This window comes from Manihot esculenta, chromosome 12 (genome assembly GCF_001659605.2).
Source record: "Manihot esculenta cultivar AM560-2 chromosome 12, M.esculenta_v8, whole genome shotgun sequence".
Classification (NCBI taxonomy): Eukaryota; Viridiplantae; Streptophyta; class Magnoliopsida; order Malpighiales; family Euphorbiaceae; genus Manihot; species Manihot esculenta.
The window spans coordinates 3,442,373-3,456,809 of record NC_035172.2 but is presented as its reverse complement, the minus strand read 5'-3'; the positions used below and the strand labels follow the sequence as shown (position 1 = coordinate 3,456,809).

Sequence of the window (14,437 nt, the reverse complement as noted above, 5' to 3'; positions counted from 1 at the left end):
GATCTCCTTTCTCCACCATCAACCTCTCCCATGTAGTTTGAAATTTTAGATCGAGTAGTTTAATATCGTATCAAAATTCTCTTGGATCAAATTCAACTTCAAACTCGGGCGCCATGTTAGTTAATATTTGATTGATTATACATTTATTTATATTTTCAAATATACTTAATGAACTTGTTTTTTTTATACATTTTAAGTAATTAAGAAAGAAAAATGTTAATTATTTATGGAGAAAAATAACTGAGTTTCAATGTTGCGAAGTTTCATAATTTACAAAGCACAATGGGGACCATTAAGATGGAAAAATGGCTTCTCACCACCATTACAACAAGCTAACCACTGCTAAAAAGGGGCCAAAGGCAATGTATATAAAAAACGAAGGCTCATAAACGCCACAGCTAGAGATGATATTTTACGATTAGAGAACTTTAATCTAGAAAAGGTGCCAAGCGAGGGTCTGAGCGGTGTGGAATACCAGTTCGAGCTCCTAAGGCTCTGCAGCTTGCAGCTGCCTGCAATCAGCCCCACAATAAAAAAATTGTCATACATAACTTGTTAGATCCACTAAAGAAAGGGCTTTGGGGGTGGGGGAGAAAAGTTGAAGGTATTGCTTTTGAGGAGGTTTAACTGCCTCTTCAAGGAGATATGCTTACCACTTGAGCAGCAAATGGCAACATTTTCTCTGGTGGCATGTCGGCACAGATAGCTAGAAGAAAGACAATTAAGAATTATGAGTGTTCCAAATTCTCCAGGACCACATCAATCACGTGTAATTAATTGAAACAAAATGATAATCAAAGACGCATGCACAGTTATGAAAGGAGATATGGGCCCAAACACGTAAGAGTCCCCCCCCCCCCCCCCCCTTCCTTTATGCATACAGAAGAACAATTGTTTACAATTTCACATGCATAAAACATACCATAAAGGACTGCTCCAATAAAGGCATCTCCAGCACCGGTTGTATCAACAAGTTCTGGTGGAGGTATCTTCTCCACTGTTCCCACAAACAACCTGCCATTAATCGTTCCTATCCCATTTGCTCTTAGCTTTGTAAATGACTGGACAGAGAAGATGCAGAACTACATTATTTCTAATCAAATGCAAACAATATGATGCTGAATGAGCTTATATCAGAAAATAAGCAAGTTTATGACTTTTATCATCATTTCTTTGGCTGGTTGGATACGCAAATACCTTTGCCTCTTAGTAAGGAAAACACTATTAATCAATCGCTTTCAGTGGTCCAACAAAGTTGCAAACAACACAACATTGCAGTTCAGCACTCATTTCAGGTTGTCCAAGTAAAAAAATTGAAAAGGATTCAATTATAGTAAAACATCCATAAGCACAAATACACAAAATTGGTCAGCGGATCTTCAAAGCAGTCGAGTTAATATCTAAACATATGAAGAGTTGTGTTATCCTCAATGATCCTTGATAAAGAAATATCCCGTTGCTGGAGAAGGAGCATTCATTTAATCTTTTATTGACACAGCACATATGCGATTGTTTTCCTCCAATTTGATTTACCTACAGAAATCATTTATCAATAAATGGTGGTGGTATGAGGGCCGCCTCTCATGACAGTGAGCCTTAATAACGCTCCTAAGTTAGCTAAACCTGTCCTACATTAGATGTTGTTCATAATCAAAGACCATTGACTGCACTGCCATGGGGGACCAACAAAAGCAGGCCAAGATCAACAAGAATAGGAAGAGTCTTGTCTTGCTGCTGATGTTAGAAACAGAAATAAGATCAATCCAGGCTTCCTCTTTTACTTTCGATGCCAAAACTTTCAAGAGAAAAACATGAGTTCTGATTGTTGCCATACTGAAAAAAGGAAACAAGAAAGTAACTTACTGACGAGAAACATTTGGGGATGGAAATTGTATCATCCTTTCTCTGATTCAGTGACTCTAACAAACTATTCACATCAGTTTCCTCTGTTGTAGGAGCCTCTACCAGAAAAAAGAATAATAACATGAATTACATGATCATCCTCCTCAGCATTAAGTCACAAACACTCACCAATTGTACTTCTCTCAAGCATTATGCATCCATCTTCACCCAAGGTCACAATGACAAATTTAATATTTGGCAACCTCAGAAGCATAGAAACAAGTGCACTTGGAATAGATGGTGCTTCGGTCCATTGCTGCCACATCAGCAATTCATGTGTTCAGTTAAGACTACCTGAGAAGCTAAATTCTGCAGCAGCAAGCAGATGCATATTGAAGGCAGATAGGATTAAACTTAAGCTTCACATGTCCTCAAAAGTTTAAAAGATGATAAGGAGTGCTCAAAAGTGAAACAGACATCAAAGGACCCAGTCCAATAGTCTGGCTAACTATCTTCAGTACCCCCCCCCCCCCCCCTTTTTTTCTCACTTCTCTCTCCTCAGCTCTAATTAAAAGAAAGGACTTCACAGTTGGAGCACAAAAAGAAGAATAGAAACACTTAGCTAGTGAGCAACAGTGCAGATTTAATGTTAAGTAGTCAAATTTCGACATCCCTGTGAAAATAATGGATCTATGAATTACCTGAGACATGCACATCATAAGTTCCTCCACAAAGAGAAAGCAGGAGAGATGCTAATGACGTGGTAGGTTTTTTATTTTTTTATCTTCTATTATTTTGCGTTGAAAAGGGGGGAGGGGGTGGATAATAGGTTTGAACACCTAGTTGCATATTTCAAATAATACCCGGCAAAGAGAGTCCAGTATGTATGCAAGTTCATCAAATAATAAACTTGCCTGTGGAAAGTTTGCAGAGCATACAACATAACTAGCCAATTTCAGAAGATCATCCAAACCTTCCCTTTTCCTTTCTGCATCAACTAAAATGGGTATATTTTTGTGACATGCCTGCAGTGGAAAAATCAAATGAATTGTGGATCCTCCCATCCCAATGGTTGATACTAAAAATTATGTTTCTCTCCCAAATGAAAAACCAAGAGCGGAAAACCAACAGTAAATGATAAAATTTTATGCTTTTTCCGCAAAATGACAACAAATAGTGGCACAACATTTGTTAGACAACTCTTGATAAAGAAAATAAAAAACTAAGATTACAATAAAATATTACAATAATTAAGTATTATCAATATAAATATTAATAAATAAGAATGGAGGAATATAAGCAAGAATGGAAAATTTCACATGTATATTGCAACAGTATTGTGATTTAAACAACTATGATTCTAATGGCTAACATAAAACCCTAAGATTAGAGAATGACTGAAAATTTTAGGCATATGCTTGATTGCTTTGGCCAATTAGAAGATTCTAGGAGGCTACTACCTGCATGTTTGAATGTTAAATTCAAACCCACATAAAGATACATATGTTAAGCAAATGAAATTGCTAAATGCAATGATGTTCCTGAGATCTAAGGAACAATTGGCAGGATGCAGGTGTTGCCTGCATGCACACAAATTGGAAAGGAGAAAATAATAGGCATCCACATGATGTAAAAAATGAGACAATAATACTAATTAAATAAGAGGAATTCCATCCATAATAATCAAAGTCCTAATAGAACACTGTTAAAAAGATAACATATAAACTTACAAGTGAATAGGAATTCAGTAATGGAACAACAAAATGATAACTGTTACCTCTTGTGCAACGACTAAAGCAACTTCAGGCAATCTTCCATCAGAATAGACAATCCTTACTCCATCCAATGCAGATAATAAGCTTGATTGTGATAAATCATGCACTACCGTGGGAGGATATCCTGGAGTATGGATACAAGTACGAGTTTTCCTGAAAATATCTCATACAATAATCATCACAAGCAAAACAACTTTCAAAATAACCTTTCAAAACCATTCATTCTAAAGTCAAGCATATATTCCTATATATTCCATAAAATGATTAAATCATAATGCATTATCAGTGTCAAAATACGGACAAGGGGACGCTCTCTTCAGCCAGCCAACGTTCTTAATGCCTAATCTGGAACCATAACACTGTCACTCATAGCAAAACAACAGTATTCCGAGTGCATCACTGAAACTCTGGGATAAGTTGCCAAAAACAGTTGGCAATAAACAAAAATGGTATGTTATATCGTGACCAAGTACACCTCTAGAGTCTAGAGTGCAGAGACCAATTCCTCATAAATGACACTATGCTCAGCCACTGGAGAAACATCACAGGAATCTCCGTAAAAAGGTGATGTGTATTACCAAGATAAATCCCCCACTACAATTCTGTAAGTTAAGAAAACCTCGAATTTTGATGCAATCAACCTTCCAGAAATCCCGTCATTATTTTTTACAGAGGGAAGCAATATTTTGAGCTCCTAAACTGTAAAATAACAATAGACACCACAGACACAAACATACCCACACACACACACAGACAGAGAGAGAGAGAGAGAGAGAGACCAAAGTATTCAAGTAAAGAACCTCACGTTTGGCTGTCAACAATAATATAGGTAAATGGTGAATTACCATCCTTGGAAACCTACAAACAAAACAGCACAAGAAAAAATAGAAGACGTCAGATATACATGCTGCCAGTCATACAAAACTGCCAGTAGAGATTGAGTATATTATTCTGAAAAAACAAAAGCAGTTCTACTGGAAGTTTAATAGAACACAAATGTGCAACTTTTGAAATCGCAAAAGAGAAAAGAATACATAAAAAATAAAAGGCAAACCCTGCAGATATTGCACTCTTGGCAATCAACAAGATAACACCATGGTTGAATAGAACAGAGGAAGAGATGCCACAAAAATGTTTAGGTTAGGATGCCTTTGGTCATGAATATAGCAAAAACTAATTGAATCATCCCATCCGTTTCTACCCATACAGGAAGACAACCTCATTTCAGATATTTCAATACAAAATTCTAAGCAGCCTAGAACAACAAAATGGTAGCAGAGGAACAAAAAATTAAAAACACGTACAATTAAATGATATGTTTGAAGAAGTAACAATTCTCTTTTAATGGTATAAAGATCCTATAAAAACAATACAAGTCAACAATGACTTTGGATCTTCCATCCCAATACATGCATAACGGTCTTCTTGTCACAAAAAACCAAAAAAAAGAACTACGACTAAAACTTGAGAGGCAACATTTCAAACGGTAAAGTAAAGCATGACTGCATAAATTCAATCTTAATTGTCAAGATAATTATAATGCCATATCGGTGCAGGAGTTGGAGCTAACCACAAGAAAAGAAGTATTCACACCGTCAGCCTCCAGTTCCTCCAAAATACTCCTGCCTTGAGAATCATCAGCAATCTACTCCAATTTTGCAATCCATAAAATTGATTAAAAAGACCCCCCAAAAGAAAAAGCTAAGAATCGGTCAATCAAGTTTTGGACCAGTTTTTCAAAGTCAAACCTTGGAAATTATCCTCGGATTTAAGCCCAAACGAGCTGCGCAAGTCATAGCATTCCCAGCATTTCCACCTCCTTGAACCTGAGCAACACTATCACATTTACTACACATTCACTCGAATGCTTATTCTAACCAAAACATAGGGAAATATGAAGAGAAGACCTTCAAGCTTGTACTTCTGATCTTATCATCAGGCTTAGGATAAGCAGCGACAGCCGCCAAAAAATCCACCGATATTCCTCCACATCCTAGCTGCTCATATTAATAATCACATACAAAATTTAGCACTAAAAATCGAGGAAATGGCAATACTACCTGAAAGGAAACTCAAATACTCACAACGATGCGGGATTCAGGAAGAGGAGGAAGCGAATCCGACGACATTTTGAACCTGAGAGACTTCTCCAAGCATCAAATAAAAAATTTCAATCAGGAATTCGAAATAAAGCAATCAACAATAGAAAAACGTAGGTTAGGAGGCAACAGAGAAGATAAACTTGCCGGACCTGGCAGCGGAGACGTTGCTTGAGGTTGCTGTGGCTGAGAGGAGACGAGAAGAAGCGGAGAATCTTAGGCGAGAGCAAGCGAGGGGATGAGGAGAAGTCGCATTGGGAAGGGTAGAGTGTGAGAAGAGCATCTTTTCGATTCCCTTTTTTTAAAATTTTTTTTTTTTTGTTTCACTGGTGCATGAAAACGAAGCTGAGCTGTTGACGCTACAGGAGATTAGGAGAACCGTGGCTGTGGTGGTTTTTTGGTTCTTGGCATGAGAAGACGACAAGCAAGACGCTGAGCTGGAGGTGATGTGTTGGCGTGTTTGGGACGAGGACATATCATACCCCATTCCGGAATTTGTTTGTCACTGACTGGATTATTGTGCTAGTGTACTTTGCATTGCACGTTACGTTGATTTACTCTCGTTACCAATTAAAAAAAACTATAATTAAAAATAAATATTCACCCATTGCATAAAATTTATCTGTTATATAATGTAGTAAAACAGTAACCATTAATTACTATTTTCCAATATTTGGTAATCAATTAATATATATATATATATATATGAGCTTGACTTTATATAAAACATATTTATTGCATATAATAAATAAAAATATATTAAATACAAAATTTAAATTAATAAATTATTTATAAGTAATCAAACGTTTAAATTTGAGCTCATGGAATTTGGACATTTAAATAGTAATTTAATTTAATAAAAAATTAATAAATTATGTTAATTTAAAAAAAATAAATGATAATAATAAATGAGAATTAGTTAGTCTATACTGTACACGTAATATTAATGTTGTTCTCTACATGTATATTTAAGACTCTGTTCTAGTATAAATTTAAAAAGACTTACTTTTTCATTCTAGACTTTAGTAAGATCAAATTAATATGGTATTTCATAAATTAGACTTTTTATTCTCTGTCAAATCAGATAAAACAAATTTTTTAGAATTTATATTGTAATTTTGACGGACTATTTTATTTATGTTTTATATTTTTTTATAAAAATATTTTTTAATATTTAGAGCATTTAAAAAATTTAGTTGAAGAAAAATATTTTTTAATTAAAAATAAAATATTTTAATTATTTAATAAAAATATTTTTTTAATTAAAAAGTAAGATATTTTAATTATTCTCCGCACTTTAACATTTTTTAAAATGTTTATATATAATTTTTTAAATTAAAATTAAACAATTAAAAATAAATTATCTCATTAAAAAATATTTTTTAAAATATAATTTTTTAAAATATAAATTATTTTTCATAAAATAAACAAAAACAATAAATAAAATTTTAAACACTATTACTAAATAAGTTGGTTTAACCCTTTAATTAAAATTAAAAGGTTCAATTTTATCGTAAGTTATTAAAATTTTTTTACTATAAACATAAATTTACATAAATATTTAAATTTTTAATTCAATTATAATTGTCAATTTTACATTACACTCTTAATTTCTCCTCTTATATTATAAATCCAGTTGTTGTTTGTCTGTGGAATTGAAAATTTTTTACTGCCAGAATTTTTTATTAATTTCAGTTTTACATTTCCTATATTGGATTCTAATAAGTTTGTGAAAAATCAGTTTTATGATTTTTATAAAGATTGATTTTAGTAGCTTTGCGAAAATAAATTCTTATAGATGACGGAGCAAATCCAAAAGAATATAAGAAAAAAAAAATCAGAACATTATTAGTGGCTGAATTAGGTTAAACGAGATATAACTTTCAATGCAAAACTTCAACACTTATCTTCAAATTGAGGTTGAATGTAAGTTTATTATCTTTGACTTTCTTCAACGTTCACTCTCCTATTTTAGAGATCACTTTCATATGAGACATGATTTGCTAATTCTTTTGTTTATACTTTAAAAAAAGTTGTATTTTCAAAAACTATTGCCAACATATTACTAAAATTATTCTCTAAATAGTCTTATTTGCTTGTTATAATTTTAATCGCTGCAATTTGCAATTATATAATGTAAGTTTTATTGTAGGTTAAAAAAACTTCCAACACACCTAATGAACTGGAACCAAAAGTCTCCTTCCCAACCAATCAAAAGACAGTCAAAATAATAAACTTGAATCACCTCATTCACTAATTCTCAAAACAGACAACAAATATCACATCTTTTCGTTACAAACCACTCATCAGTGGTCTTCCAAAATCATTTCATGAGAAAACCTTCGATACACGGACAAATAATAAAAAAGAAAAATACAAGATAAAACGAGTCATGACATTATGTTTGCCACATAAACCATCCGCGATCCTGACAAATATTAATTTACATGTAGTTATGACTTTCACAAATTTAAGTACTCAATAAATAAAACACAATACATTATTCAGCCAAAAAAACAAAGGCCCCTATTACAAAGCCAATGGAAAATGTCAGTCATCAACACGCCAATGGAAGACTCATCTCTTCCCTGGCAGTAAACGAACACTGTTCATGACCCAACCAGTTGAAAATTTATTTGTCAAAAAAAGTTTACTACTACAGGAAACTGCTAGTAAAAAGTTCAAAATATCAGGCGGTGAAATAAGGTAGCTGTCAACAATTAGAATTGATTCCAGCTAAATAAGTGGAGCCAAAGTCGCACTGCAACGATTGATACAAGCAGCAGGCCTTAGGAAACAATGAAACAGATATACAACACAAAGAAGTGTTGATCTTACATTTTCCAATTTCGTGTATTAATGAATCAAGATTTTCAAAATCAGAAGGAAAAGCATGTAAAGCAACATAAGATCCCAACCAGCTAAACTACACCAATCAAGACCGCTTAGAAAAGCCCGGTCCTGGGAACTGTACACTTTGCAACCACTCTCGAATGTAACCTCATACCCAATATCCATCATTCGATGTCCGCCTTGAAAGGAGCCCACCATGCTCGCTCATGCTCCCTCTTAATCTATAGAAAGCTGGTTTACTTCGTACTGTTCTCAAGGGACCTGATCTGTTTTCCTGCTTAACAGCTAAAGACAACCGATCCCCAAACAAACTTGAAGCTGAAAACGGTCTGTTTTCTGTCTCATCAAGTGGACCTGAACTGTAATCCATTGTGATGAAAGAAGAGGCTTGTCCATAAGTTATTCGAGGGGAGACCCCAGCAGCATTCCACCAACTACTATCAGAAGGAGCAAGATCACCCTTAATGTCAGAATCCAGAGCAGAAGAATCCTTTTGACTACAGTAGTCTCCACAAGTCTCATCCATGTCGTTGTATATTAGCTTGAGAGCCTGAACTACTTCACCCATAAAGGGTCTGTTAGTCACCTCTGGATGAACACACATTGAAGCAATAGCTGCCACCTTAGCCATGTCATCAAAGTCATAAGTTCCCGCCAAGGAAGGATCGACCAACTGCTCCAATCCTTCTCTACTGCTTAGCAAGGGACGTGCCCAAGTTACCAAATTTTCCTCTCCAGGACGTTGGGACATGTCCACAGGTTTTCTTCCAGATAGAAGCTCAAGCAACACAACCCCATAACTGTAAACATCACTCTTGACAAGCAGATGCCCTGTCATTGCATATTCCGGGGCAACGTACCTGCAAAATGGAAAATTTTAGACGTGTTATCGTTGGTAGCATTTTTGCATGTTAGCAAATTTTGAATTTAAGAGAGCCTTTTTTATCATGACTTTCCAAGTATTAGAAAAACAAAAGCCAAAGGCTGATGCTTGGTAGTAACACTCTTGGGAAAACTCATGAAAAATATAATGAATAAATTTAGACAGCCAGAAGAAAGTTTTGGTAATCTATTGAGCCTTCTAAAGAAACAAGTATAATGTAACAAGACTAATATATTACCCAAAAGTCCCCATGACCCTAGTAGAAATATGATGACTTCCTTCAGTTGCTTCCCTTGCCAGGCCAAAATCAGAGACCTTGGGAGTGAAGTCCTCTTCTAGTAAGACATTGCTGGCCTTGAAATCTCGATGAATTACACGAGGGTTAGAATCTTCATGAAGATAGGCCAATCCTCTAGCTGCTCCAAGGGCAATTTTTAACCGTGCATCCCAGTCAAGAGGTCCACTTCTCTTGTCAAAGCCTGAGACAAATAAAGGGCCATCAAACAATATTTAAATTTGTATATGCTTATTTGCATGGAAAATATAATATAGAAAAGGGGCTCCAGTTCAATATGATAAAAAAGTAGCAGAAAAATATTACACAACATAAATCTCAAAGTTCCCAAGCAAACATACCATGCAAGTGGGACTCAACACTGCCATTGGGAACAAGTTCATAGACCAAACACCGAGTGCGTCCTTCTATGCATATACCAATCAATTTCACAAGATTGCGGTGATGCAATCTACTTAACATCTCAACTTCTGCAATAAATTCACGGTCTCCATTCTGATTATCCCGTGTAAGCACCTTAACTGCAGCCTCACTTCCATCTTCCATAATCCCACAGTAAACACGCCCAAACCCCCCTTCACCCAAAATCCTCTTTGAACTGAACTTCTCTGTTGCTTTCTCAAGTTCAGTGTATGAAAATGTTTTAACAGAAAGCATACAAGTAGCCATGGTTGACATGAGAGACATTGATGTTGAGCTTGCAATACTGCCCGACAAGAAAGACCCAATGCCTACATTACACATGGCGAAACAAAATATTACGAACTTGGTATTTGATTTGTTTCAATTGATAACACACTTATTTAGAGGACATCATCAATTGAACAGCATGCTTCTTCAGATGTCATGCAAACTAGTCCTAACAAAGCAAGACTATTACTCTACTAGAATAGAGTGTTCCATTCCCAAAAGGATCCTCTGAGAAATAAAGGTCATGGTACCACACATTTTTACCAATTGCTTTCTTCATTAGAGACTACAAAAGAAGCTATCCATGAGAACATATTAAGAAATGGAAGCAATCTCATAATAATACTAATAATGATAATCATGATAATAATATGATGATGGCGATGATGATGTTATGAAATTGACCTTACAGGTGTTAAGGCAATCATCTGACATTATTTCACTAATTTCAAGTTCACACTAGTGATGACAACAAAAAAATGTTCTCAGAAATTTTCTATTGAGATGAACAAAGCCAAACAAATTAGCAGGTAGTACTAATTGGAATGAGGTGCATAAACAGTGCATGGCATGGCACTTGGCCGTAGCAACATGTACACGTAAAATAAAATGATTATAAAATGGACATACCAGATCTTTTATTTATGGATGAGGTGAATGTAGGACCAACTGCACTCGATGGTCTTCCAAAGTTTCTCCATCTTATAAAGATGAAGACAGCCCCAATGAAAACCAGTAAGACCACAAATGCTGATAAAGCAATTATTGCAATGGTCCTAAGATTCATCTTCTGGCTCTTGCTCACAAAATGTGCACTGATGGGAAGATCTCCAGCACTTCCACTAGGACCACTCCCCATGTAATTTGGGTATGGTGGTGAAGAAGGAATCCCTGCTGCATACCCTTCAGTCATAACCGTCCATTGCACAGTAATACAATGGTAAAGCAGTATAAACAGGGATAAGTGAGGTTATTACCTGGATAACTAATTGATAACACTTCATAATCACCAAAAAGCGTCTTATTTAGAGGTACCTTCTTATGCCATAATCTCTCATATGTTAGTATTGCAGTGGTATTATCAAACTTATCTCCCAGTGGAACCAAGTTAATATCAACTACAGTTTTCCCCTGGTTTTGACTATCAGCACTGGCACCCATTATTTTCACTTGACTTTGTTCCAAATATGTACCTGCTGCTACTTCAATCTCTAGCTGATCCATTACAGGAAATATAGAATAGGGAGCCACATCTAAAAGAAGTCTGACTTTCATAGGAAAAACACAACCACACGGTGAGCCAAAAGGAGCTGCCGTAAGTGGCTCGATGCAAACTTGATCACAACCTGCAAATGATTCTTGTCAGAATTATAGAGTTAGAAGCATCTGACAGGGATATAGAACTAGGATTAGTGTGCAAAATTTACTTTGGTCTTTGGAAGGAGAGGGAGTAACCACAACAGGTTTCACACGGTGACGATGATGATGATGACCATGATGCCTTGGTAAGGGAACGCCGTGAGGACCAGAGGCAGAAGCTGCAATAGAAGAGATAATATCAGCAAATGCCAGCAACAATGGTATGGTTAGATGCCATAATTGTGATTATGAGGAGTACCCTGATAAGCTGGAGGAAGTGCAGGTGCAACAGAGGGATTAAACATGTGCATCTGAGGTGGCTGTGATTGAGTGAATGGTGCAGTCATTGAATCCAACCTTGCTGTGAGCAATAAAGCAAACTCACATGTGTTATGTGTTATCCGTTAACAACGATTAATCTATAAAATGAAATTAAGTAAAGAAGCCTACAAATGATACATGATTGACTTGATGCTTCCTATTTTAAACATGATGCATTTGTTATGGGTTTTAAATTAACACAATCTCCTAGCCTAAGCTCTTTAAATCATAAGTAAACCAAAGAAATCACCCACAAAAAAATATAAATGAAATATTTTCCTTTCATCTATATATAATCCATAATATTTACAACCTTACCATGTTCCAACAAAATTTTCTTTGTAGACAATTGCCAATTGGCTGAGAAGGAGACAAGTGTATATGCAGTAATGGATGCCCAGAAAAAAATGTGAGCTAAAATGTCAGTTTTTCTCAATGAAGTGAATTACAGGAACTTTGCTATGAAAAATTTTGGACATTGTGCATGAAAAATGATACAAGTAATGATAATGTAACACGTCATACCATATCTAGTCAAGCATAGATATGCATGTAATGTGCGCATGATAGGAAACTTAAAAAATTTAAAAACCCATGTTGATCATTTCTTAATTTGGGGAAATGCAGAAAAAAAAAAAAGGAAAGTTATATAGTTAATTTATATTAATAATGTAAATGGCAGCAGCCATTTCATTTTGTACTGAATACCTAAAAAAGTAAAACAACTTTTTTCCCATTTGGAGCAAAAATTCTGAAGCAGATGATATGTGCTCCATCAAGTAACAACTCATAGCTATACACTCCTTGAAATTCAAGGTGCATAAATTTTAAGCTTAAAGAAAACTAGTTGTGGGTAAAACTTATAAGGGAACTCACTACAACTACCAACTTATCCTACAAAATCATAATAGATACCAAAGATTTCTTTAGCCACATGAAATACATGATGCAAATGCTCATTGCCAGGACGAACATAATTATTAACTTAAAATAGTAAGATGAGCCTACTACCTACCTCACCTAGTCCCAATCTCAAGCCATCAATTTTTCAGTTCCCTTCAGTTTAGGGCAATTAAATTCCAAACAAGGCCATGTCTTTTTCTACATTTCTAATATTATGTTCCATCTCTGTATGTATATCCTCCAGGACCTCCCAACTCTAGTAGTCAGCAATAAGATGGGGATAAACAAGCAATCAACGGGGTCATAATAGGTATATCATGGGCATTTATCGAAATTGATGATAACTGAATGAAAAAAACAAAATTGCGCAGCTAAATTTCTGTATAAATATAATAATTCCAATCTAAGTTCTAAACTCTCCAGATCAATAATGCTTTTGAAAAAGAAACAATAAGCCAAACAACTTAACCTATTAAAAGCTTCAAATCACTTATTTCCATAAATGCAGGAAATTAAAGCAGTACCTAAACAAGTAAAAACAAAACTAAGCAAGCAAAGAAACATCAGCATTGGCCTAGAGAATATCATCATCCCTCAAGCCAAACCAAAATCCAACGCCATTGTCAAAAACCAAGATGACCTTGAAGCTGAACAGCAGCTTGATCAAGAAAGCACCGGAAGTTGCTAGGGTTCCAGCAAGCCTCTCCATGGCATTGTGGAGTCACATTCAGAGAATGCATAGCTAAGAGTAAACAGCAAAAGGTGTGTAGTAAACCGGAAAACCCTAGGAGAGAGACAAAAAAGGAGAACAATGCCGCGTGCGGTGCTGCAGATCCATAAATTGCGCTGAAGATCTACAAATCCATGTCCAAGCGCAGACTCTGCACACTCTATGAAGTGTGACTCGCTGAGTTGCGGCGAGACCAAGAAATGGAGCGCCACAGAGAGAGGAAGAGAGACTAAATCTGAAATGATAGTTTCGTTTCAGAGGATTTAGAATTTGGTTGAGAGAGAGATGGAGAGAGAGATTGAGGGTAGGAGGGAAGAGGAGCCTTTAATGCTACTGTTAGTGTGGTAGTGTGTTGCTGTGGCAAATACACGATGCTTTTGGAGAAATGATGATGGCTGTCTGCTTCACGCATACTTCGGACGCGTGATTTCCACGCCCTTATTAAACAACAATCTAGGAACCGTTTCTTTTCGTCGTCATTGTGGAAACCGTTTTCCGCTTCCACAAAACGCCAAATTTGAAAATGACATTTTTCTCTCATTTATATTTAATATCGTTTAATCTTACAAAACTGATAAATTAAATACTTAAATTTTTTGTTTCAAAAAAATACTTAGATTTTTTTTATCAAATTTAAATATTTTACTCATTTATTTATAAAAAATAATTTATTTTTTATTTTAGAGT

General features: G+C 35.3%; 2 protein-coding genes across 4 annotated transcripts; both read right to left on the bottom strand.

Moving 5' to 3' along the window:
* Nucleotides 1-197: 197 nt before the first annotated feature.
* LOC110628572 (sulfofructose kinase) lies at nt 198-6,097 on the bottom strand. Of its 2 annotated transcripts, XM_021775312.2 has the most exons (13): nt 5,869-6,095; nt 5,702-5,753; nt 5,525-5,614; nt 5,366-5,443; nt 5,188-5,262; nt 4,423-4,475; nt 3,620-3,770; nt 2,757-2,867; nt 2,032-2,158; nt 1,864-1,961; nt 923-1,061; nt 654-706; nt 198-512 (listed from the first exon to the last, which is right to left on the bottom strand). In XM_021775312.2, the coding sequence occupies exons 1-13, from the start codon at nt 5,997-5,999 to the stop codon at nt 429-431; spliced, it is 1,242 nt and encodes a 413-aa protein (XP_021631004.2). In that variant the 5' UTR covers nt 6,000-6,095; the 3' UTR covers nt 198-428. The 2 variants fall into 2 exon arrangements, with proteins under 2 accessions (XP_021631004.2, XP_021631005.1); XM_021775313.2 differs by lacking the exons at nt 198-512; nt 654-706; nt 923-1,061 and adding an exon at nt 1,068-1,533 and having other exon boundaries at nt 5,869-6,097.
* Nucleotides 6,098-8,413: 2,316 nt separating this feature from the next.
* LOC110628610 (receptor-like serine/threonine-protein kinase ALE2) lies at nt 8,414-14,104 on the bottom strand. 2 transcript variants are annotated; one of them, XM_021775373.2, is made up of 8 exons: nt 13,661-14,104; nt 12,056-12,157; nt 11,865-11,975; nt 11,415-11,783; nt 11,068-11,331; nt 10,089-10,478; nt 9,691-9,931; nt 8,414-9,429 (listed from the first exon to the last, which is right to left on the bottom strand). In XM_021775373.2, the coding sequence occupies exons 1-8, from the start codon at nt 13,758-13,760 to the stop codon at nt 8,718-8,720; spliced, it is 2,289 nt and encodes a 762-aa protein (XP_021631065.1). In that variant the 5' UTR covers nt 13,761-14,104; the 3' UTR covers nt 8,414-8,717. The 2 variants fall into 2 exon arrangements, with proteins under 2 accessions (XP_021631065.1, XP_021631066.1); XM_021775374.2 differs by having other exon boundaries at nt 11,068-11,328; nt 13,661-14,103.
* Between the last annotated feature and the right edge of the window lie 333 nt (nt 14,105-14,437).

Excerpts from the sequence above, each read along its gene's own strand:
- LOC110628572 (XM_021775312.2), bottom strand. The coding sequence starts at position 5,999 with ATGCTCTTCTCACACTCTACCCTTCCCAATGCGACTTCTCCTCATCCC. Across the intron at positions 3,771-4,422 it reads ATTATTGTTGACAGCCAAAC|GAAAACTCGTACTTGTATCC; the intron begins GTGAGGTTCTTT and ends AGATATTTTCAG. Across the intron at positions 707-922 it reads TATTGGAGCAGTCCTTTATG|CTATCTGTGCCGACATGCCA; the intron begins GTATGTTTTATG and ends TCTTTCTTCTAG.
- LOC110628610 (XM_021775373.2), bottom strand. The coding sequence starts at position 13,760 with ATGCATTCTCTGAATGTGACTCCACAATGCCATGGAGAGGCTTGCTGG. Across the intron at positions 11,976-12,055 it reads ACTTCCTCCAGCTTATCAGG|CTTCTGCCTCTGGTCCTCAC; the intron begins GTACTCCTCATA and ends CTTCTATTGCAG. Across the intron at positions 9,430-9,690 it reads AGGGTCATGGGGACTTTTGG|GTACGTTGCCCCGGAATATG; the intron begins GTAATATATTAG and ends TCCATTTTGCAG.